Raw genomic sequence first — 25,830 nt, forward strand, 5'->3', positions numbered from 1 at the left:
ATGTGAGTCAGTATGTCTCTTTAGATCACTCTGACACACGTTCTCTCTGTTTCTCACATCACCTGTCCCTCCACATGCTTCTCCCACCCATTCTTCCCCACCTCCCCTTTATTTTCCCCTCTGGCACTGTGTAGAAACCCAACCAACCCGGACACAAGCCGTTAGCTTGAGATCCGGCTCCGTTCTGTCTTTGACTTCATTTGTCATTTGTTAGTCCACATTTTCTGTTAACCCCTCATTTTGGTTGTTGGCTTAGAAGTACCACTTATATATTTTTAAAACATCAGCATAATTACCCTGCTCACTCAACTGCTGTATTATTATTATTAACACTGGTTGTGATCTCAAATCGACTGGAATGGATTAGCAGCAGTGTTTCTTAAAAAGTAATAATCTCTTACCCAGAAACACTTTGCTGTCCTATTCATAAACGTTTTTGTTTGTTTGTGTTGTTGTGTTACTTCTGGTTCCACCATCTATCATAACAGGCAACTTTCTTTTGGAAGAACAGCAGCCTCTTCTTGTTTTGTGCCATAAACTTATTTAAATTGTGCTGTAAAACAATTCAGCAAACGTCATGCAAAGTTGAACCGTAATGGGACACGGTACACACAACCGAGGGACAAACTTTTCAACTGTTTTCCAGTTTGTTTATGTTAGATACTTTAATAACTTGAAAGTAATGTGGAAATGATGAATCAGGTCAACCGATTATTCGGCGCCGACAGGACGTTATACAAACTATCGTTCATGCGGGGACGTACATCGTCATTTTGCACGGAGGCTCCGTTCACAAAGTCAAGGTAGAGTGGGGTTATTTCAGTTTATTTACCCCCATAAAATCTATTTATCTCTTGTATATATAACGCAACACTATCAGCTCTTTGTCCACGATACAAGACATGCAGACTGGAGGAAAAGAAATCATTCTCTGGCATTCTCTCTTCCAAATAATCCAGCCATGGTCACACACTATAGGATCGTCCTTACCCCGGGAAAATGCACCAACCATAATGGTTTGCCAGAGTGGCATTTAGCAATGTAACAGGACAAGTAACAGAAGTAATCCTGGCCAGTCTTAAGCCACAGACCAGCGTCGCACATTGTAAATAAATAGAACATATTTCAACAATGTAATCCACTAAATCACACTTCAGGACGTTCTCTTACTGATGATTAAATTCAGAGTGACAAAAAAACAGATTATTAAAAATGCCGTATGCAAAAGTAGCCGACTAGGCGGCTGCAGAAGTAAAGAACATATCGACCGATTAATTGGCCTTTTCGGCTTTTTCCTGCTCCAAACTACCGTTATTATATTGGCCTTTAAAAATCCACTATTGGTCGACCTCTAGTTTCTTGTTTTCACGGACTTCTGCTTTTAGTAGCTGGCACTTTGTTTTTCTCTCTCTCCATCTGTCATCTTTCTAATAGTCTGTTTTTCGTTTTTTCAGGTCTTTGTCTTTTGTGTGTACGTGTGTGCTAGTGTGGGTGACGGGTCTATAACTTGAAATTGGAATCGTGCCTGTCTGTTGTCCTCTCAGCACTCAAGTATATCTTTTAGCATTGAAAGCTTCTGATTGGGCGCAGTGTGCGGCCATTTCTTCCACTAGAGTTGAAGGCTCTGTCATTCCTTTAAATCTTCCCTTTTAAGTTTCTTCTGAAGGGGCCTTGAGTTGAGGAGTGATACCGCTGTGTTTGCTTTAACACTGACTCGGATGCTTATCTTTGTGTGTGTGTGTGTGTGTGTGTGTGTGTGTGTGTGTGTGTGTGTACGTGTACGTGTACGCTGTATTGCTTTTTAGGCAATTGTTTAGCCTGGTTTAGAAGTCTCTATCTCTGTCTCCAGTTGTTTTTTTGTAGTGTTCAATAGAAATTCAAACACAGTGACATTGATTTGGCTGAAATCTTAACACGCTGTGGCAAATGGTCATGGGAGAGACACAAAACAACACGTACACACACACACAAGCCCGTCACACGCAGCGTGGCGCGTCATAAGATCTTGTTTACATAAGCTGTCTGGCTCCCCTTTTGTGTGAGTCTTTGTATATATGTGTGTGTGTGGTTACTCAATTCCTGGCTTCTGTTACTTAAACACACACATTGAAACACACACGGGTGATGTCGGTTGTGTGAAATCAATACCGGTGCACATTCAGTGGTCTGACCCATTTGGCTGCAGCAGTAATAGCCGGGGTGCAGTTCAGGGTCTGGGAGAGAGGCCAGGGCTTCGGACAAGCCAAAAACACACACCCACTGTGTGTGTGTGTGTGTGTGTTAGAGAAAGAGCAAGAGCGTGCAAGAGTGTGTGTATGTGTGTGTGTGTGTGTGTGTGTATGAAACATAAATAAAGTAACAGTCTTTTTTTTGTTGTTGTTGAGGAAAGCCCTGAGATATGGATCTTTCAGAAATGTTTATGAGATGATGGAGAGAAATGAAGAGGTAGCGAGAGACGAGGCTTGTTAAACATCTTGGAAAAAAAAATATTTGTGCGCGTCTCTTTTTGTGTAGTTGCCTTTTAGATGTAAGGTTGTAACACGCAGATGTTTGAAGGTGAATTAGTATTGTTTGCCTCCTCATCTACAGGTAGTCTTTGACTACGTTCGAGCAAGGCACTTGTACCCCAACCTTTCCAGTTGACTTGACAACAGGCATGGATGAATGTTAACAACAACATTGTTAATTAAAGATAATAGCATCCTTTGCCAGCTTTCCATTGATTGATAGCAATGTGAATTGAAAGACTTACTTACTGGTTACTATTATTACTATCATTAGTATTATTATTATTATTATTATGTTGAGTGATTTGTCTCTTTAGTTGAACCTCTGATTAATTCTTTGATTTATGCGCTATTCTCTCCTCAACAGAGATAGTCAGCCTATAACTTTATTTTCCTTTAGCCACAGGCTACATCGGTCTGTTTCCAGCTTCTGTTGTTTTTTCTCGTTCCCTTTCGAACACGTAACGTGGAAAAGAAGGCCCCACACCGTGCTCTCTGTGTGTGTGTATGTCATAAAGTGTTTTTACTGATTCACTCTACTTTTCACACTCGTGCATTCATGCGAACCGGAACACCTCAAGGGGAAGTGTGTGTCTGTGTGTGTGTCTGTGTGAGAGAGTCAGACTCACAGGTGACTGTTAATGTAGATTCTCACAATTAGTCCTTTGTTGAGCCGTATAAAGTTCACCTCTCAGAATGTGACAGACAGGAACCTTGTGCAGGTATGTGTGAGGTCAGAGCTTATCTGACTGACACAATCACACAGGAGAAGACAAATGCATTTCTCTTTACAAACAGCTTAATGCCACCAACACTGCAGAGGTCACGAGGGTTCAAACGCCTCTGGCCTTCCTTATCGGAGAGAACCAGCACACACACACACACACATTGCATGCAGACACACATCAGACCTCCCTCCTTGACACCCTTAACAGCTGAGGATCTTGAACTCCATTATGAACTTAAGGAAACATTTATTGAGTCATCGTTGACAGGTAGCTGATGTTGGTAGCCTTTTCTTTATTTTGTTTTCTGGTGTTCAGATATCTGGTGTATTCTTTTCTGCAAGAGGTTTAAAAGCTCTTGTCTTTGCATTTCTGTGCAAACAGACATCGCCACTACTGTGTGAGTAAAGCCACCTGGTCACAAAGAGGTTTGGTGGCCCTATAACTACTCCTGAAACTGGAGGAAATAAACAATTCAGGGTAATGTGGAAACCAACCGAAAATATTTCCAGCATAGCCGAGATCAGAAATTGTTGATCAGTCTCGGCAAACATTTCAAGTTCAAATACTGCCCATGAAATTTAAAATGCCTTCAATACCTCGGAGTCTAGTGGGAGATTTTCAGCCCCTGCTGCTCCTCAGTAAGTGATCTCTGAGTTTATGACAATAGTGGTACATTACACTGCCGTCTTTCTGAGGAAAATGTTGTACTTTTGGTCACAAACTATGAATCATGGTGAAGTAAATACCATCACAAAAATCAAAGCTACAAATGTTCCTTCTAAACAACTGGAAAGGATTACAGCGTGAATAATCACCACAGTCTTCTGTAGAACACTGCCGCAAGTTTCCAGCAGCGGAAAGTAAAACAAATCTAAGTCGCAGTAATTAAGTATACATTTGCAATTTCCCCAGAAACCAACCAAACACTGCACTCTGGGGAGAAAGTTAATTTTTCACACTGATGAACAGACGACAGCTTGTTCGAACAGTCTGATTTGTTCCACACTTAAACATGTATAGAGTTTAAAGGTCTGTTGAAGGTTGAGTGCCCAAATCGGCTGTCACTGGAGGCTCATTCACACTTATCAAAGCTAATGGCAAACCGAGGCTTCTCTGACCCTTAGTGAAGCGTGTGTAGATGAACTGGTGGAAGAAAAAATCAATTCTGTGTTGCTTAAGATTGCGGTCATTATGAAAGACAGACTGGTTTGTTTATACTGTAGATGTGCTGGAGAACAATAAAAACACCACTGCAACATAAAATGCTGTTGCAATAATTGATTAAGTTCAACTCGGGGCACTTTGAACATTATTGACTCTCTACACAGATGGCTACAGTCTATTCATTCCTTCGTTGCAGGTTTTTCATTCTGCCATGCCAGGTTTAGGACATTATTTTAATATTGTGTATAATTCCATTGTTCTCTGCTTTAATATTTAGCCTAATTCACACTGCTGCACGTTTTTTTTACACTAAAGTCATCCATATCCACAGAGAAAAACTGCATTAAACACACTCTTTGAATGACATAACTAATTTTTCCTACTTGTTAAAACTGAATTGTTGTCTGCCGTGCATAATTTGAACAATCAGTAGAACGATTATTTCATTAAAATGGTTAATTTGTCCTCGCCTGCCAACACAGACCATATTTTTTTTTTTACACCCTTTTCTCTCTGCTTCTATCAATTAAAATCACATAATGAAGTACATTCTTTATGCAATGATGTATGGAGAAAATCCTGTTATGGCGGAATAAGGCTGTTACGGAGTGAGCGAACGTGGTCAGAGGATTTTCCACACTTGTTTCGTTAGTTTGCCGTAATATCTGGGCTGATGTTCCCTCAACTACTCTGGAGGATTAAGTGTCTTCGATTCACTGAGGGCCAAAGATGAAACGCCTGGAAACGAATAGTAATTCATCTGTGGGTTGGGGGGATTGGCTGTGCATATGTGCAGAGGAGCAGAATGTGGCAGTATTAATGATGAACTCTAGGGTTAGTCGGGTTGAGCAGAAAGGAGGGGGGGTGTAAGCCATTATGTTACCAGAAAGGGATGGATGATAGGGGAGGGCTGGGCGTTGAGACCTTCTGTGGGTTCCCTCAGGGGTGGTAGGTCGGTTCCCCTGGAGGTTATTCCTGACCTCTAAAAACCCTTTCAATCTCAGTCCATAGAGGTTTGTGCTCTTAATTCTGTGAAGCCAAAACTAGAGACCACTTTACTATTCACTTTATTATTGAAGTTTACATAATGTTGAGGGCTTGTCCAGCTGCAACAGCTGTGCAGTATTTACAGTTATGGTCCCAAAGGAATGAGGATTTTTTGTAGGTCAACAGGTGATTAATCTGTGTGATCTCAGAAGCTGACCGCTACGATGACCCTTGACCTCTGGTAACCCAGCACTCCCCATTCAATCTCATTTGAGCATTTTAGTCTGCCGTGTTTTTATTCAATTGCTTCAGTGTTTTTTTAAGCTATTAAGATATGAAAAATATTTTTGATGTGCTTTCATGGGTCGTGTTGACCTTGCATACTGCTATAAATTAAATCATTCCAACCTTTGACATCACTCCACTTTTTTTTCTAAGGCACCAACACAACATGGCTTTCTGTCTTTTCTGTCCTCTCTTTTAAAATTCCAACCCCGTTCACCCGTGTGAACCATTTGCTTACAAAAACATTCTTATCCCTGCACCTGATTTCATTTATTGATCTGAATTACTTTTTCAGGTTTTGTTTTATACTATCTTCATAGTTCTTCAAAAAGCAGAAAGAGCCATTATATGGATGTTGTCTCTTTTCTCTCGCCAAGGAAGAATTTTATTCTAAAACTATCAGTACACAAACACACAAAGTGCAACAGAGAGCCATGTCTCTGGGTGGTCTCTGGATTATTCAGCACATTATTAGTCTAGCTTTTAAAGGCAAAAGCTCTTATCTATAAAGTGAAGAGAACATTTTATCACTTCACACATTTTTAAGTGTGCAGCTGGTCAAAACACCCCGGTGATTCATAGAGCTCATATTCATACCTCATATTCACAAAACAATGGGTTCAAATCTGGCTCTTGAGCCTATTAGTTTTTATTACATTCCAACCCCCAAAATGCCAAATGTCATTTTCATTCATGTTACTGATGAGATGATAAAGCTGTTATTCACTTATGTAACATTTGGTTAGCTGGAAGCCAGAACTAATGACTAGTAGACCAAAACTGTTTCAAGATGGCATGTTTTCAACTAAAGGGTGCAACCAAATTAACCTTATCTTCTACATTCCCACTTGGCTGGTCATGGTTTTATTACACAGTCCTGTGGTTTAAGGTGGTAGACAGCTATGTGTCTCTTTTAGAGATGTCAGAATTGGAATTTATATACAATCTCAAAGTAGTAAAAGAAAAGAAATAAATATTGTATTCAGAGCAAACTAAGCCAGTTGCACGAGCCATAGTCCGTTTGGCTAGTCTGAATCAGAGTGAACTTGATACTTTTGGTTTGTTTTGTATTAAGTCTGATTGGTTTGAAAAAAAAAAAAAAAAATGTACTGGTGGGCGTGTATGAAGAAGCTAATTTATGTTTTTTGTCTCGAAGGCTGCTACTTCTATTCAGGGAATCACTGATTTTGAAATATTGCCGTCGAATTTCACTTTGACTCGGCACTGATCTACTGTGCGCACGAATCCCTTCTCATCCAGTTTATCTCGAATGACTTTATAAACGTCACTATTTTTAGCGTATTCTGTACGTTCTCTTCAGCCCAAATGTCAAGCAAACATTGGACTTCTGCTGAAGTCCAGGTCAGTCCTCTCCCACTCATGTTAACCTGTAGTTTACCTGTGTCCATCTCAACAAACGCCCGCACTCGCAAGCGGCTTCGGTACGATTACTGCGTTCACAGTCGCCCGAACAAACCGCACCAGAGTTTGTTTAAAGCGGACTAAATGTTGTATGCTGTATGCTGCTTCCTTTAGCATAGTTCCATGTGAACAGCCTGTCAGTGTCTTCTTTCCTTGGATTGAGTTTCAAAACATACAGAAACAACAGAGACTTGGCCCTGAAAATTATTTGAAAGGCTTTCTTTTTTTTTTTTTTAAATCTCTGATTCACAAAACAGTCATCAATTGATTGAAAAGGCTTCCTAGTATTAAGGGCGCCTTTAAGTGTTGGAAGTGTGTTGCAATGTCCAATGTGTAGGCAGAGTGACGCTGTGACTGTTGATATAATGTGTTGATGATCAACTTTCTGTCCGTGTGCGTGTCTCAGTCTCTCTTGAGTGTAGCAACTGTTTCTCTCCAAACAAACGGCGCCAAGACAGTTGCATTTGTGCGCTGTGTGTGTGTGTGTGTGTGTTAGTCATCTCTATTAGTCACGAGGAGTGACAGGGTTATATCAAACCTCCCTGGGTTACGGCAGGACACAGGCATCAGTAGCGTGACTACACCATGCGTGTGTGCAGTGTGGAGCCAGTCTCTCGCTTTGTTGTTGCTCGTTTGTTGTTGAAGACATACCTCCATTAGTTTACACACATGCACTCACAGACTTGAAGGTTTAAGGTATCAGCCAGGGCTAATGTTTCACTGGAATAGTTGGTGGGAGGGGCGGCAGCTCCCTGGAGGCATTGGAAAAAAATAACAGAAAAAAGACAAGAGTGAGGGGGAAAGAAGAGAGGGAAAGAGAGGCGGGAAGAAAGAGCGGTGAGCGAGACAGGTTTGCCGCGATAACCTGCCACACTGGTGGGACTTGTCAGCATTTTACCCCTCCTTCCTCCCCTCCTTTCCCTCCAGCTGATGATTCAGCAATTAAACTAAATGAAGCAGCGAGGGTTTCTGTGTGTGTTCAGACTCTCGGTCTTTCAATTTCAAACCCTTATTTAGCCACGCAGTTAGAATAAAAACCTGTACAGCAAACAGCCTGGTTTAGTCATCACATGAACAGGGAAAGTCTCACACACATAAACACCAGTCAGCAGCTCCAAGTTTTCACATCCATATTTACATCGAATGCTTGGCAAAGTTGACCTCATGAACTCCTGTATACAGTATAAGCTTGTGTCTATCTAGGCCACTGCCGTTGTAAACGTGTTAAACCTGAGCCCGTCGTGTTTTTGTTTGTGTTTAACTGAAGGCTGAAGGAGAAAATGTGTTGTCTTCCATGAACCTTGGAATAAAGAAATACCCTCCAAAGGCCACTAGATACTGGCTTCAAGAAAAAAACAACTGTATTGAAGGCATTGAAAAAAACTCCCAACATCTCTCCTGAACTACAAAATAAACAAGTTTTTGTTGGTGGAAAATTTAAGATAAAAAACAACAACAAAAAACATGAGTTTAAAGAGAGATACGGTCATGCATTTTGTGGACTGACAGTTGCCTCAGCGTAAGTGTTAATACGACGTAATGTCCGACCAAGTCAGAAATCTGTTTATAGTTGTTCTGAATGGAAGGTGAAATGTAAATATGGCCATCGTAGAAAAATGTGAATAACCTCATTTTCAGACAGTCTCTCTCCAAAGACATTCATAGTGCTGCACACATTTGTACACGTGAAAACTGACAAACAGTTCTGTCCAGAATGAAAAAAAGAGAGCTAGCGAGAGAAGTTCAAAGCCTGGCTACTTCCTCACTTCCACACAGCTGACCAGTGATGGTGAGAAGTGGCAAGTATGTGATACCGCAGAGGCCAACCTTGTCTCCTACAAAATTATGTTCCCATACAACTAATCTGTATTTTCAATTACATTTTGGTTGCAGTTTTAAACATGATTAACGTAAATTGAAACAAAACAAAACACGCCACAAAACTACTTCAGTTAGGTTTAGTAAAAATCATCATGGTTTGGTTTAGACTACGTAAGTGAACGATGACTTTTAGTTTCAAACGGGACACTAACAGCGGCCTCCTGTTGGACAGTCCTGTGTTTGTTTGACCCGTCCACAAACCCCTCCTGCCTGCCCGCAGTGGACTTTCTCGCTTGTTATACTCATTATTGTTCAATAACATTATTATTCCACGTAACGGTCGCTTGATATGTCACCTGCTCATGCATGTTGCTAGTTTTTCTATGTCACTTGCTGCGGCAGTCCGCGGACCACCATTACAGACGTATTTGTGATACGTCAAAGACAAACGCAATCCGTGACAAAACATGTTTCCTTCCAAACGTAATTGAGAATGCAGTTTAGTTGTTTTGAAACATCATTTTTTAGGACACAGGGTTGGCTCCACGTTTTTTGTGCACATGAAAAAGTCACACTGGTACAGCCTATTGTTGTTGTTTAACAATGTACAAATTGTACATCCCCACAACAAAAAGAATGTGTGTATTACATACACATCTCACTATTCAGCTGGCCCGAAACAGCAGTGCGTGCCGTCTCAGTGGTTCTGCTAATGTAGTGGCCTCTTTTTTCTGGAAACTGCCTATATGTTGACTCTCGAAACATTTGGTAACACATTCATGCTGTCTGCAGGTCCTGAATATACTTGATTGTATATTTGCACAGCATCAACAGCTAAACGAAGGCTGGTAAACATATGATAGCAATGAAGCCGGTTACCAACCCCATCATAAGTTATCTGTTTCCGTTTGTTTGAACAGTTGAGTGGCGTGCTTATAGCACGATTAAAATCTATCCGGCCAATTAGTCTCCACACTTTCTTCTTTTCAACAGTATTTCTACATCGACCCTGTGTTCCTTCCCGCACACATCAAACTCAAACAACACAGAGTTTTCCCATCCGTTGCAATCTACCTGATTTAAAGATTACTCTGGTGTGAATAGTAAACATATATGAACAAGATTTCCCGCCAGATAGGTATGGGAATACCGTATATCAGTGTCTGCTTGTTTATGTTGTTTGTTTATGCTGCCTGTTGATGTGTTTGTTTGTGTATAGAAGTGATTTAATCCAGGAAGGAGTGAACGAAGGGAGAGAGCCTTCCTGCCTACATACCTGGCTGTGTGTGTCAATAAGTCTAGCGTTGTGAATTGGCTCCGTTTAAACAACAGGAAACCGGCAGAGATGTTGAGTCATTAACTTCACAACAAGCTGAAACTGAGGTGTGTGTGTGTGTGTCTGTGTGTGTGTGTCTGCTCTTGAGAAAGAGAAACGGCTTGTGGATAATGACTCTTGGCAGTTCCTAACACATCCTTGTCTTATTGACACTTCCTCTGGATTATACCATATTTCCTTCCCACAAACCACAAACAAACACACACACACAGGATACACACTGCTTCACTATAATTACAGGAGTTTTCCTTCATTAAGTAGTGTTAATTTATTATTAGGCCTCTGAGACCACATCACCTATCCTTCCTGTCTTTAGAAAAGAAGAACACACACACACTCCCGACCATGACTGCTCTGACATGCATCTTCAAAACATGTCAGAGCAGCAGTGAAACTCTATTCCCTCCCAGCGACCACAAAGAGCAGGTGGCAAAACAAACCAACCCATAAACACACCCTGTCAGAATAATTTAGAAAGAACAAGGTGTCTTTTCCTTGACTTCCATCCCAATAATACTCTTGACCTCATTTCATTTAAAGTCAAATCACTGTTACTGTTGCGTGAAAGAAAATATTATTCACTCTGGTTCCTTGTTCATTATCAGCTTGTCTTGTTCATGACAAATACGAAGTCGGTCAGACATCACAGAAGCGGTCAGTCAATATTGTCACTTACTAACTGACTATAGTTTATCATCGTCACGTTTATCAATGAAATGCTTTAATGTGGGTTTGACTCATGAGCCTCAAGGTTATCTGTTCTCCTGAAGGACTGAGGTTATGTTTGAGTTGCCACAGTTTCCTCACTTGTTAAACATTTTCTGTATTTGCTTAATATATTTGTTTTTCTTTATCCCTCAAACAAATTATATTTGTACGCTAGTATGGGAAAGTACATTGACTTGTTTCCCACCTACAAAGTCCGCCAAGTACAAACTGAAAATGCGTGACATCAGATTTACAGAGACTCGGGACTGTTTGTTCTCATATATTGTTCAGTTAGATTGTTCGACCTCTCATTTAAAAACTTGCGCAGACTTGTTCAATCAATGTTTTGTTATTTCTTTATGGGTAATAAATTGAATATGGCTTCATAAAACATACAGAAAAACTTAATCTGTCACGTCTAACAGCAAACAGAGATTGGTTATAGGCAAAAAACACGGATGTCAAGTATTGACCTTTTATTATATAAACTATTAACCTCTTAACAACTGGAAGGCTACCCGGTGGGCCCGACCGCTATTCTGTCTGAGTTTGTAGCGGGCTCAGTCTTAAAGCTAGAGTGAAAACTAGAAATCCTAAGCAATCGATTGGTACCAACCGTGTCATGTTAGCTTGTCGTGCAGAATGCTAAATAACGCTCCGAAGTTATGCAACATTTTGGCGAGGAACAACCGGCATGGTCATTTTCAAAGGGGGTCCATTGACCTCTGACCTCAAGATATGTGTATAAAATCTCTTGAGATGAACAGAGTGAAAGCTGTGTCTTATTAGATAAAACAGATGTTGACAAACTGCATAATTTGCAGTTGAAAACAGGTAATATATCGCAATATATCACATTATGTATTCTCGCAATAAGATCGTATCGTGGGGTTTCTGGTGATTCCCACCCCTATTGATTAGAAGGCCAGTAGTATGCTTAGGTATTGGCCCCACACACACACACACAGTGCTAACATCCGCGTCTTCATAGCTATGTACAGTATGCATGAGTGGGAGTAAGGTAGCGTGGCGGTACAATGTGAACAACCTCTCACAAACAGAGTGGAAAGTCAGGTAACAAGGCAGTAAAGTGTTAACTTTCCATTGAGCTCGCACCCTTCCAAGTGCACACATACACAAGGTCAACTGATACTCGGTAACATGCAAGAACACAGTCATGTTTCACCGTCTGACTCACCTTTCAGTCTCTCTCTGTCTCTCTCATATCATATTACTCTTGCTCAGTGTTTGAGTCACCCTGCCTTTCAAAGCTCATTTTCAACCCTCACAGTTTCACTCTCAGTTTGATGGACTATAATCTGTTTGTCACTGGCAGCGAGCTTTTGTGTTGTGTTTGTGTGTGTGTTTCTAAATTCCTGTACCCCTGTGTCTACAGGGAGGGAAATTTACCGCCAAAATAGTAAGCTTGAAGGTTGAGTAATGTTTAGCAGTGTTAGCTATTAAACCCAGGAATGCCCTCTTACCCCATAACCCTTTTCAGTTCAGCTATTGTTATGTTTCCCTCAGGTTTTATATAAAGGTTATAGACTGTGAGAGGAATATTTCTAACATTTATAATACACTATTAACAGTGTACAATGATATACTCACGTACAAGAAAGAGCTGAAAAGGAACTATGACTTGTGTGTGTTTTTGTGTGTGACAAAATCATTTTTTTAAGTTCCTATTTGTGACAATAGAGCGTCACATAGCATAAGCATCCTTGCTTTTGTGTGCTTGCACATACTCTTTTAAGGAGTATTCATGAAAAAGAGGAGAGACAGAGATTACATAGGAATGGATACATTGATAGTAGTTGTCCTTTTAATTATCTTTCAACTCAGTATTTCATTGTTTACATACATTTACTGACCTTAAATGATCTCCTCTCTGTTTTTGGTGTTTAGTAAATGAAGCAGTAATTTTTTGTTTAGAAATGATATGGTAGAATCGTTTACCTTATTAAGTTTATGGTAAAGTGAATGAAAATATATTACTAAAATAAAATATATTCCCCTTATTGGCAATATAGTTTTCTCAATGTCAGATTATGTTTCCAGTTTTTCAGTGAATATCCTGTAGACTCTATCAAAGGCCTTCTGACGTAACTCCCGTTACTGGAGAAATTACTCGTTAAAGGGGCACTAATTGATTCTCCCTGACAGGTTCTTCCTCACTCTCAAGAAAAGCCCATATGATGCTGTTCTCTCTAGTGCCCTAGTAACTATCAGCTTAATGATTCATAAAATGATTAGTTAGTTAAAAATAATTAGCCAGTTAATTACCTGTCTAACAGAAAACAACCAACGTCAGCATAAATCAAAAGCCTTTTCCTACATAACACAGTGTTCACCCTGGTTTTCTGTTGCTACTGCTCTCAAAGTTTCATGTCTTTTGATTTTAATTTTCTTTATTTAAGCCGAACGATGTCTAACATTGATATAGATTGTGTCTGCATTAGATTGCTCATAACTGACTTAGCTGGCCAGCTAATGCCTAGTTCACACCACGCGACTTAAGCCCTGATTTTCTGCTCGCCGGCAGTTTTTGGAGCTCCCGGACAAAAGCCCCAGATCAGAGGCAAATCTGCGCTGGCCTGGCGCTCACACATTGGCGCCGATGTTCAAAGACGCCGATGCATCGCAGACTTATTACAGATATCTGGCATATCTGGACCTGTCGGGGAACTACAGCCAATGAGAGTGTGAGACACGGGTTGAGAGGAAACCTGGCGGAAGTGTCGCCTGTAACAATAGGAACTTTGTGAACTTTGGTTTGTGTTGCATGTGCAACACAAACCAAAGTCGTTGCACCTAGGGTGTTGGATGTTTGCATGATTAAACATAACACATAACACAGTGACTGATTACTACATTGGGCAAATAGTGAAGAGGTGTGGGAACAGGCTATTATGTGAACATGTGTGCCAGCGACAACATCAGCAAGCGTGACTACGCCCGAGTCATTTCTCGCATGTGTTTTTCGTGACAAAATGTAGCTTGTAGACCTCATTGGAGATTCCTCCTGGTAAAAAGTCATGTAGTGTGAAAACCACAACAACTTAAAAACTCCCAATTACAACACAGCAAGTTGTGTAGTGTGAACAGTGCAACAATCTGATGATTTTCAAAGTTGTGTAGTGTGAACTTGGTTTAACCTGCAAGCACACTTAGCCTCCCTAGAAGCAACTTTGGTATGTGAGCCGGAAGTTTCTCTTTTTCTGTTGCAAGTAAGCTCTTCTGAACACGGTGGTGAACAAACACTCCTTTTAATTAAGAAACATTTTCAATATTGGTCATTGTCATATTCTTCCTTACTTTGAAAATTTTACACTTTTAATTTCTCATCTTTTTAGCATTTTGGAAAATCCACTTCTATCTCCGTCCGTACAAAAAGATAAGTTACTTGTTTCAGCAATTCATGTCATTATTAATATTTCTAGCCTGCTGTGGGTGAGCAGCTTGATAGAGAGAGCAGAAAAAAGACTACACTTAAAGCGAGCCCGGCATTCATTCGATTCAGGTACGGCTTTTATGTCCAGTATTTATCCGGTGCTTTGATGTTATCCATATCTGTGCAGGTCAGGTCAACACAGCGGGATGGAATGATGAATCACATACTGCGGGGATGTCAATGAAGGTTGGATTAAATTGAAATAAAGTGCAAAGGGACAGTCCATTTAACGCCTGGCTAGACAGTCACGACTGTCATGCCTTTGCACTGTAGCCCTTCTTAGGCATAGATATATATGTGTGTGTGTGTGTGTGTGTATAATAAAAACTGTGTGTGTGTGTGAGTGAGTGAATGGATTTGTGGTGTCTGTGCGCCCTTATTACTCCTCCCACAGACTAATGAAATGTGTATGTGTGCGTTCTCATTACCCTTCTCCAAGGCTAATGAAGTATATGTGTGTGTCCGCATGTGTAAGTGTGTGTGTTAAATTGAACCGCAGTTCTGCTCTGCTGTGTTCAGGCTGTTTCATTAAATGATAAAGTTTACTGATGACTCCAGTGGGATCATTATTTACTCGGCTCTCCGTTCATTCCGCAGCAGCCACCTCGATCTTTACAAATGACCTGCTACATAGAAAGACAGAGGTTATTTTGCACTGCAGGTTTTAGAGATAAATGACTTGGTATTCACTTAGTGGAGTAACGGCATAGCCGACGTGTTTACACACCCTATTTGGACTTCTATCCAATATCAGTTGTTTACCTATTGGAAAGAAAAAGATAGTCTTTGCCTAAATAAGGATTAAAAATAGGACAATCACTACTCACAGCCAACATGCACACCACCTACTGTTTGATGGCAATTTTTCTAAATATTCAAAACTCAATTCCATCTTTCCCCATTAGCGGGAATAGCTAATGAGAAACAATGATTAAGGGAGACCGCTTAGAAAGAGAGTTTTTAACTAAAGAATACAATGCATTTAATATAGCACTGCCTTGTGTGTGTGTGTGCAGGTGAAGGGTTTTAACCTGAGTATAAGTCAAATAAAAACCCTCCACTTTCTAAAAACCACAAGATCCACTGAGAGAAAGCAAGGATTTAAGGAGAGATGCAGGTTGAGAAAGTCTCTGTGACAGTTTGACAGCTCCTCTCAGGCCAACTGAAGCCATCACATGTCTCATTCTGCCTCTTAACCAATCATTTGTCTGTCACCTCTCTACTCTCAAGCATACGACAGTCGGCTTTTGCTTCTTTTGCATCCTTCAGTCGTTGAATCACTTTAGAGCAAAATGTCAGAATGCAACAACCATCTTGCCTCTTATACTCATTGCATTACATGGTGCCATCTATGTCCTCTGCAAACTGTTAATGTATAAAGTGACCAATACTATTAGTTCGCCAAAACGTTTTTAGTCCACATTGTAACTATTTAGGTATCCAAAGTCATTTTACAGTCGTTGATTAGAGCTGCAGTGAGAACCATTGTTTGGCTGTACAGCTTTAATCTTTCTGAAATCCTTCCTGTTATCTGGCCAGTCACCTGGCACCTCCTCAACCAGTTCTGACATTCCCTTCCCTCATCCTTGATGGTGAAAGTGGTTGAGGAAAGTGAGTGATAACCAAGCAGACCTCCTTCTCTCTCTCTCTCTGTCCCTGTAAATTGAGCTGCTACATGACAGTGCCATTACCTCCAGCTGCCACGGCTAAATCAAACACTTAAGTGTCTGAGTGATTACTCGCACTCCTCACAAGTGTCCCTATTCTTCACCCTTTTCTTAGGTCTCTCCTTTAGAAAGGAATCATTTTTTGTTAGATGTATGATACCGTGCGCATGAGATGTTTTTCCATTTAGTTAGTTTACATAATAATGAAATGCACAAGAGTATAGCAATCTCACTGCAACAATAAAATGATGAAAAAAAAGTAAGTAAAAGCATGTAGGCGAGGGTGGAAAAGCACATCTGAACAAACTAAAGAGAAAAACAAACACAAATCAAGGTGACAAACCGAGAAAGAACTGACCTTCAAATGACAACTGTTTATTGAACTTCACTGACAATTTTCCATTAAATGCATTTCAGGCAGGCAGTAATGATGAGCATTAAGCATGATGACGTGATGTTTCTTTGTGCATGTTCTTGAGGTTGTGATCACATCTTCAAAAGAAGTTTAGTCTCAGAAAAATCGCTGCTCGATATGGATGACCTTTAAAACTGCGCTGCTGTGTGTATTGTGTATTGGAGAGGGATTTGATGAGGTGAATGAGTCCGCTCAATGGCAGATGTTTTTCGTTTTAAGAATATTTCACAGACTGCACAGGGTCAAGTTCATTTTTGCAAGACAGTTTTTTTTTCAGATTTTTTAAAGTCAACTTCATTTTTCAAACAAGTATTTTAAGTGTGACCTAGTAGCAGATGAAAGCCCCTGACTCATTGTCAGCATTTTGAAGAAACCAATTCGCTACTGCAAAAATTCACTGAGGGAATTGTTTTGAACATTTAAAAAAAAAAAAAGAAAAACTGCTTTTTGTTCCAACAATATACCAAGAAACTGACTGGCAAAGTAATAGTCAAGTATGTGTTTCTGATTTCCGTTTAACAATGAACGGATAGTTATACGTGGTAGCATTGCAGGCTGTTCTCATACACCATTCGTAAGTATACAAACGAAAAAGTAACACACTGTAATTTGTATATGTCACACAAAATCAATTTATATGTAATCCATGAAATAATGAAAAAACACAGACCTTCACCCAGGAGACCGGTGTTCGAACCCCGTGTGAAACCAGAAGTCATCGTTGATTAATTTGTCACGTAACTTTCGTACACAAGTTACGCCACTCCCGGAGTTATTTTAGCCCTAATCACGATCTTTTCCTTAACCTAATTCACTCACATAACTTCCGTACTTAAAGTAGTTTTGTTGCCTAAACCTAACTAAGTAGTTTTGTGCCCTAAACCTAACCAATGCGATCTTTCCCTGACCCTAACTAAGCGGAAATTGACACAAGCATGTTGCTGGACATTTGTAGGAAAAACACATGAAAAATCATGACTAACTTTTCGTAAGAAATCATACGGACCGTTGTATGAGGATACGTTGAACATTGAGACATATTAATGCACCATAGGTAGGCAGTCTTAAGGTCAAACAGTCAAAAACTTGTTTCAACCTTTTGTGACATCAGGAGATGACCGTGAATGTTTAGTATTAGTGAGGACAGATGGCTCTTATAACATCCGTGGCGAAAACCCCACTGCGCATCCCACACATAAGCATTGATTATGTCTGACTTGAACATAATTTTCACACAATATGTTGTGGTTCTGTAATCTTCAAACTCCAGTCCTTGTAGAATTTGTTTTCCTCTCACCCCAGCTGCTGCTCTAAAGCCGTCAGATTACTTGTTAATGTGATTTTATTTACGAGTTGAGTTTCCTCGAGCCAGCAACTTTTCCAAAGTTTTTTTCACTTGACAACAAATCTCCCCACAGCACATCTCTTTTTACCGTCCTCATCTCTTTCTCCCTCTCCTCATCGCCACGTCTCTCTCTCTCTCTCTCTCTCCCTTCACTGTCCGACTCCTACGCTACAACGGCCCCACTGTGCCAAACATTATCATTTCAGAGAACGCACACACAGCGCACTCACTGCAGCACAGATGGGTTTGCACGGTCTCTTTCCGACAGATGAATAGGTAAATATTTACCTTCCCAGATTGTCTTTCTTCCACTCTCATCCTTCCATCCCTCCACCCATCGCCTTCCTCTCTACACCTCCATGCCACACTTTTTTTTTCCTTGCTGTCGTTTTTCAGGGTTCTTCTGTCCCAGTGGTCTCGCCTTCATCTTATCACGGGGGCCGCTCACAGGCATCTGTTGTGCAAACACGCTCGCATACACATGCACACATTTTGAATATATGATGAAGAGGATGGCTGTACGTATATGGAAACTCATACACACGTGTGTACGTATGAGGGCCTCAGCAAACAAAGAGTTGATAATAATTGTGCTGAAGACAATGGCGTGTTTTATGAAGCTTAATTCAACCCATTGAGGCAGATGGGGGACTGACTGTGTGCTTATCTTGAGTTTTAATTAAACGATTTTAGTCTCCTATGAACACATTCTTCCCTGTGTAAATGCTAACTCCGACTGGAAGCACATTATGGCTAATGGAGGCAACTGTCTTCAGGGATGTGGTCTCTTTGCGTCCATGGGGCAAGGAGGAGAAATGACAGGAACAAAGCACACACACAAATACAAACCTATTTCCCTGCCCTATTATCTCTTTTAATTTAGGGGCTCCGGGGTTCTGTATTGTCTTTTTTTTTATTCTGAAGTAGCTATAGGAAGTGCAGCATCAGTCATGAGGTTAGTGACTGACTGTTGGCTGTTGATAAAAATAAGTCCATCCTCCTCCTGTCTCTCATCATAGAGGCGTGTACTTAACATATTCACCGGACACTAGTTTACTTTCCATTAAAACAGATCAGTCACCGTCTCAGACATTGTTAAACAGAGAACTAATTAAATGTAGCTTCTATATACAGACACTGAGGATGCATTTAAATATGCTATTCAGAGAGGTAATAAAGGTGATGAACATGGGAGAACTTGATTTACATTCTTCATTTAACCGCAGCCGGTTATAAAATGTTGAGCTACTACTGTCCCTTTTTGACTTGACTTGATTGAACTTGATAAACTGTCTCTTTTTCTTTTATACTTTATACCCAACATCAGCCTATGTATTAAGCCCTACTCTTAGTATGATACTCTGTGCATCATACAGCATGTCACACCGCTTTTTTTCCCCTTTTCATTTCTTTTTTTTTTTGGGATAAAGAAATACCGTCTCTAATATCATTCTCTAATCAATACTAATTGACGTTAACTCGTTCTCCAGGCCTGACATACCAGATAATATCTCATTCGACAGATCCTGTCTGGTTATCTCCTTTTCACACACCAAAGAGACTCATCTAGCTCTGTTGGGTTTTTTTGTTACTCTGTATCCTGTTCTCTCACTTTATTGGTTAGATAACTCATTTCTCTCTTTTAAATACGTGTATATTTTCAGATATGCTTTCGTGTAATGTGACACTGTAATGTGAAACTGTATTTATACAGGAATTTGCATATACTGCATATTAAATGTTGCAGTCAAAAATCCTTTTTGTGCTCTACTCAACATTAGACAAGGTCAATTAATATGTTTTAGATTTTGACATTTGAAATAGAGATGTAATGAAAAATGGGATGGATGGGAGGATACTTGATGAACATAAAACTGATGGGCTTGTTGGGAGGGGACAACACAAATCTCATCCACTGTTAAAATGTCCAGTACTTTGTGAGAAAAGTTCATCCCAGGCTAGATATACAAACCTGTTTTTTAGTTTTGAAGTTTTAAGAATAGCCTTATTCCTGCATCGGTTTAATTGAAAGCAAGTTGAGCTGACACCTAATCTGTCGTCTTTCTTGACTTTCTCCTTTTTTTCTGTCTCTGTATCTTTGCCGCTCTCTCCGTTTCTCACACACACACACACACTCTGTTTCTGAAAGGTGAACAATAACAAGATACATTTCTCCTCTCTCATTTTAACAAGGAGAGCATCAGTGTGGTTCTTGTTCATTAGTATCACACATCACACCTCCGTCACCCTTAGATCTGGGAGAGACAGAGGTGTCAAAATGACAGTGTGTGTGTGCGCATGTTTTTTTTTTTTTTTTCCCTCTCAGCCTCCACCTTAGGAAAATCCACAAAAGCCAATTCACACCAGCCCTCTCTCGCTGCTCCTTCTCTCAGTATTCTATCTCCATGTGTTACTTTGCACCCCTGGCCTGAATTGTACTTTTTTTTTTTTTCCAGTAATGGTGTAAATTTTCTTAGTACTGCTGCAAAAATGAAAAGAACACACTGGCTACCTACAGTATACTTCTTCACCACTACTACCACCAAAGGGCCATTGCAAATTGGATATGCAAGCCCTGGGGAGATACGACAGATGATTATCTATTGAGCCTAGAAAAAAAAGTGCTTGTTGTGCTTGTTAGCATTGCTAATTTTATTTACTTTCCCTCCTACTGTCATTAATGAAATAGCTTGGGGGAGTCTATTATAGATATTTTATACCCTTGTGACGAGAACATTTAATAGCAATAAATATTGTGAATTTATTCAAACTTTCCTTTTATCCCTGTAGGAGAAGAATGTGTTTTTGTGATTAGATCCTATAGGCTGCACAAAATTTCTCAAATGTGGCTTCTGGACTAAACCCGCACACCTACAAAATGTTACTTACTGATGACCATAATGTGGATATACATCGACACAGTAGGGAATCTTGGCTCCCAAAAATGAACAATATCTTTCCGTTTTCAGGCAGCTTTACTTGATTTATAATTTTAGAAAGCCCACAGGCTGCAAATACTCCTTTGTTTACCTAACAAAGTAAAGGATTAAAACCGTGTATTTTGTGTTAAATACTCAGGGGGTTTAGAAGCACTGCTTGAGGGGATTCAAGAAGTACATTTTAATCACAAATAGAAAAAATATTCATTTATTCACCCATTTAAGCAGTCCATGCTCAGATTTTAGTTTTTAATTTATTTAATTTGACTTTTCCATAGGGTAGTTGTCAGGCAGATCTTAGAGGTCAAGGATGCCTGTGCCTGCAGGCCATTGGTTAATATTAATGGCCATAAGCCAATTGGAGCTCATCAATAGGTCAGAGGTTATCACGGGGTTGCAGATGCAGGAAGTTAATGTAATTAAAGATGCATCATGCTGTCGATTGCAGAGAAAATGTCTTTTCCACTCTTTTCTCAATGTCTCTGTCGCTTATGTGTGTTCGCTTATGTGCCTTACATTTTCCATGGATTTTCAACGAGACAAAATATTCATCATATTCGTAAATTTTATTCCATTGCTGTCTTTCTTTTATGTAAGTAGGAACATATACAGTTAAGTAACAACATCAGAGGTGAGATGCTTGTTTAAAAATGAGTGAGGAAAGGGGGAGAGACGGAGTGGCAAGAATAAAGATAAATTGGAAGAAGCAAGCCCAAATTACTGGTGATTGATAGTTTACTCAGTCACTACGGTCTTCGTCTTCCATTCCATCCAAAGATTTTTCTTCAAGGCAATTTGAAAGCCAGCTTGTCACATATTATTTGGACACTCCTGCTCAGAGTAATATTGTCCTGCAGAATTCTCATAGTTAACCCTTTTATGGTAATTTACAGCTAGTTTAGCCATCAGGGATGATTAAATGCTTTTGGGATCAGGCCTAATCACTGAAACTGTAATCCAACATGTCAAAACAGCATACATTTCTCAGGAATGTCAAGTATGTCTTCTAGAGATACATGGTTTCCTGACAGACAATGATAACTTAGCCTTGGAGTTCTTTTACAAGCCGTCCATACTGCTGCAAATACAAACAAAATAGATAGAACCAATCAATACATCTATTCCCACACCCTACTGCCTATGATTAATCCAATGAGCCAGTGGGTCGATTATCAATAGCCAATGATTGGTAGCAGAGGTTGCTAATAAGGGTTTGACTGGCTAAATGAGTCCATGGGGGAAAGGTTTCAGCCATTTTGATAGTATGGTGATTCACATCACACAGTTTTTCAAAGGCATGTATCAACAATGGGAAAATGTCACAAACTTCAGTGTGATTTTAGATAATTGATCAAGGAGGGATACATTATGTTGATGCTCCCTGATAGGATAATAAATAGCCAAAGTGAAAATAAGTCATGTGGGGTTAGATACACAACAATACCATGAGCTTCTGGCACTAACAGCTCGAACTGGTGCTGAACCAAATGCTGTAGATTGGCTTCACGTCTGTCTGATGGTGTTATTACCAGCCACCACAGCGACGCTGGTGTTGTTTTCACCTTGCGAGTCTGTGAAAGTTAGCATGGCAAAATGTGGTCCTGAAGACATCTACTGTATTGGAAACTACCACAAATTGTGTGTTTATATTTCTGTCTGACCGTGATAGCGTCACAACAGTGCAAGGTGCAGTCATGAAACTCTACAGGTGTGTAGTTGAGATCAAAACGAAGGCTGAGTTCAAAGATGGGTGTGGTCAGAGCAAGGGCGCAGGAAGAAGGGGGGTAGGAAATGAGGCCATTGGCCCCCCAACTTTACACCCCTGGCCTGATTTGTCATCGCGGCTGGTGTGATCCCATTGCACGATGGTCTCTAGTTTTGTTTTAGTGTTAACTTTTATCCAGAGAAGGTCAAAGGATCATGCTGATCATGCAAGGACCATCTTACTATTTTGTTGCAACAAGAAGTTAAGCAGACGTTTTTACCAGTTGTTTTCAAAAATGATTTTACAGCCAGAACAAAACTTTGATATATGGCTTGATAAAAGGCTCTCTGTGTCTCTCCTTTAGGGTCCCAGGTGTAACCATTGCCACAGATTTAATCTGCGGTTTTCCTGGTGAGACGACGGAAGACTTCCAAGAGACAGTAGACTTGGTGAAACTTTACCGATTCCCCAGTCTCTTCATCAACCAGTTCTACCCAAGACCCGGTACACCTGCCGCCAAGATGGAGCAAGTGCCAGCACATATGGTGAGTGTGGACAAGGAGATGGAGGCTCCTTTACTACTAGTCATCTTACATATGGTGTTTGGGCTAAATTTAGCTGCTCACATGTGGAAATTGTTGAGATGTGACTGTTATGTTGTCGTCATATTGGTAGCACAATTCACTTTACCTTTAAAAACAATTTACTAAACACAGTATGTTTGAACAAGGCCTTTAACAGACAACGATTTCAGTACCTTTAGTGCAGGACTGTGAATTGTGTTTTGTGATCTCACAAAAATGCTATTTGCAGCAATGCAGAAAACATGACCTGACTCACAGCAAAGTTATCCAGACACAGTATATACATTGACAAGTTACTTCTGGGTCTCTTTGTTCTGGTTCCTTTGCCTGCTTCAGGAAGATGCTTCTTCTTTTACATGCCTGACTATACTATGACTTTTTTACTTTTTTAGAAATACTATAAAATTACTTTTTTTTTTCTTTTTTCTTCATAATATACTGTGACTTTTTTTTTTTGCTTTTTTCGACATACTATATTATGACTTTTTTATGACTTTTTCATGGCATACTAAGACTTTTGTATTGTTTTAATTTATCCCAAACAAAGACGGTTAAGTTGTGCTATCTTACAATCCATGTATAGTAAAGGTAAGTCAAAGTGTATCCCTGATGTAGTAACAAGTTACAACTGGCGGTGTGGCAAAGTGACGGTGATTTCTTAAAATGAAAGGTACTTAAAAAACATCTTAAAAGGTTTTAAATTTAACTTCATGGTTTTCTGCATATACCCTGATAACATAAGCTGTATTGTGAGCAGTAACACATATTTTGTAGCTAAACATATTTGTACTGTGTGCATAATATGTGTAAATGTTGTTTGTGCGTGCATACACTGTACTGTAAGTGCACACATAGATTTGCATGTGTGTGTATTAAGAAAACACAGGCCGGCCTCCTGTCATCTGAAAATGTAAAAGCATGTTCTAGTTCTGTCATGACTTCTGTATAAATTTTAATATTACTAATCCTGAAAGACGTGTGTGGGGGGGAGTGCGTGAGGTTTACAATGTCTCACCGTCCCTTTCAGACAGACACACATACAGTATGAACACAAACAGTAGGAAGTTAACTGGGACCAGAAAATCCCAAACATACAAGATGCATTAAATTAATTATCAGAATTGACATAAATAGAAGTAGAATTTTGCTAATGAGATTGTAACTTTTTGAAAAATAATTTGACTACTAAGGTATTTCAAGACAGAAGTTAGTATTAGAAGTATTTTTCCCTTGACTTCAACAATATCTAAAGTCCATTAATAGAGGAGAATGACTGCAACACATTGTCTCATGGTGGTTGCTGCCCCCGCTTGGACCTCTTATTGTTCTCCTCCTAACTACACAACTCCTCACAGATACTCTCTCTCTTCCTCTCTCTCTCAATCTGCTGCCAAATGAAACAATTAGCGGCTAATGAAGCCATAATTGTTAGGAAAGGTGTTTGTAAGCGAGAGAGAAGCACAGATTGAACACATCACCATCAGCAGCGCCAGGTTTTCTTGACCTTTTTGCCTCATAGGTTTCTCAGCTACAAATTTGTTTTGCAGAGCCACAGTCGTCTATAGCATAAATGTGAAATGTAAATTAACAGCAGTCTTTGCCACTGCAGTGTAACTTATACTATATACATTATGCTCTTCTTTCACCATGTATTGATGCACAATTATACATACATATTTTGGTCAATGTAAGGTTTACTCCTTGTTTTGTTTAATTCTGCTAAATAAGCAGAAATAATTACTGCTTATTGAGTACTTTTTCCATTGGCCAATCTAGTCAAATTAGGCCCATTCATAGTTGCTTACTTAGATCATTACCTAAATCGACATTTAATCATGTTGCACTGTTGTGTCACATTATTTAAATATGAGCATCCCATTCCCAAAGATGTTGAAGAGAATCTGTATGCGGCACAATGCAACATGTCACATTATTGAATCTTAACCAAGGCATGCATGCTATTTGATCCTGACATGTTTTTCTTTAACCTTTCTTCTTTAATTTGACCCACTACATTATGCTATACCCTATACTATATGTTCTCTTCTTGCATTTGCACTCTCTCACTCTTTACCATCAAAGTGTTGACACATCTCTTTCAAGTACAGCGTCTTCATAAGTCATTCTCTTTTTCCTCTCGTCCCTCCTATCTCTCTTCGTTCTCTGAGGAGAAGCTGAGTGTGTCTTAGAGGGATTAATCCCCAGACAACCACATCGCTGCTTCTCTTCTTATGTTTTTTCCCCCCTCTCCTTTCTTTCTCCTCCATCTGTCTCATCCGACTTTTATTGTCATCGGTTAGATATCAGCACACATCTATTCAAGACTTCATTCCACAAGCAGCTCTTTGATTTTCAGAATGTGGCATATTGCTCGTTCCTGTGGAAATCTCTTATTGTCAAATCAGCTCTTTTTGTTCATATGAAATTATTTTGATAGCTAGTTTTATTGTTTATTTAATGACTATGAGGTTTGTGCTGAATCATAGATTAAGCATTGTAAAGTGCATTGGAAATTGTCTGAAATGCACAGGCAACAATGGGTGGCTTGCTTCACTTGAAGAATTGTGCTTTTTTTTTTAAACTGCCTATAAGATTACACATCACATTGTCATTAGGGGTGTGAGAAAATATTGTGATATTACGTGTTGTGATACTGTATCAATTTTCCAAAACACTATCGATTTTTAATTAACCTCTTAAAAATCGGACGGTCCGCCAACAGGCCCTGACGCTATTCAATCTTTCGGAGGACTAGCGTGCTTT

At 39.8% G+C, this 25,830-nt stretch overlaps 1 protein-coding gene across 1 annotated transcript in view; it reads left to right on the plus strand.

Annotated features, from left to right (window-relative positions):
- Positions 1-25,830, plus strand: part of cdkal1 (CDK5 regulatory subunit associated protein 1-like 1) — a 266,485-nt gene that overhangs the window by 165,318 nt on the left and 75,337 nt on the right. Inside the window, exon 11 of the mRNA XM_037784259.1 lies at positions 22,848-23,028. Within this exon, the coding sequence (XP_037640187.1) occupies positions 22,848-23,028 (181 nt within the window). The remainder of the gene's footprint in view (positions 1-22,847; positions 23,029-25,830) is intronic.

Source organism: Sebastes umbrosus, chromosome 11 (genome assembly GCF_015220745.1).
Source record: "Sebastes umbrosus isolate fSebUmb1 chromosome 11, fSebUmb1.pri, whole genome shotgun sequence".
Taxonomy (NCBI): Eukaryota; Metazoa; Chordata; class Actinopteri; order Perciformes; family Sebastidae; genus Sebastes; species Sebastes umbrosus.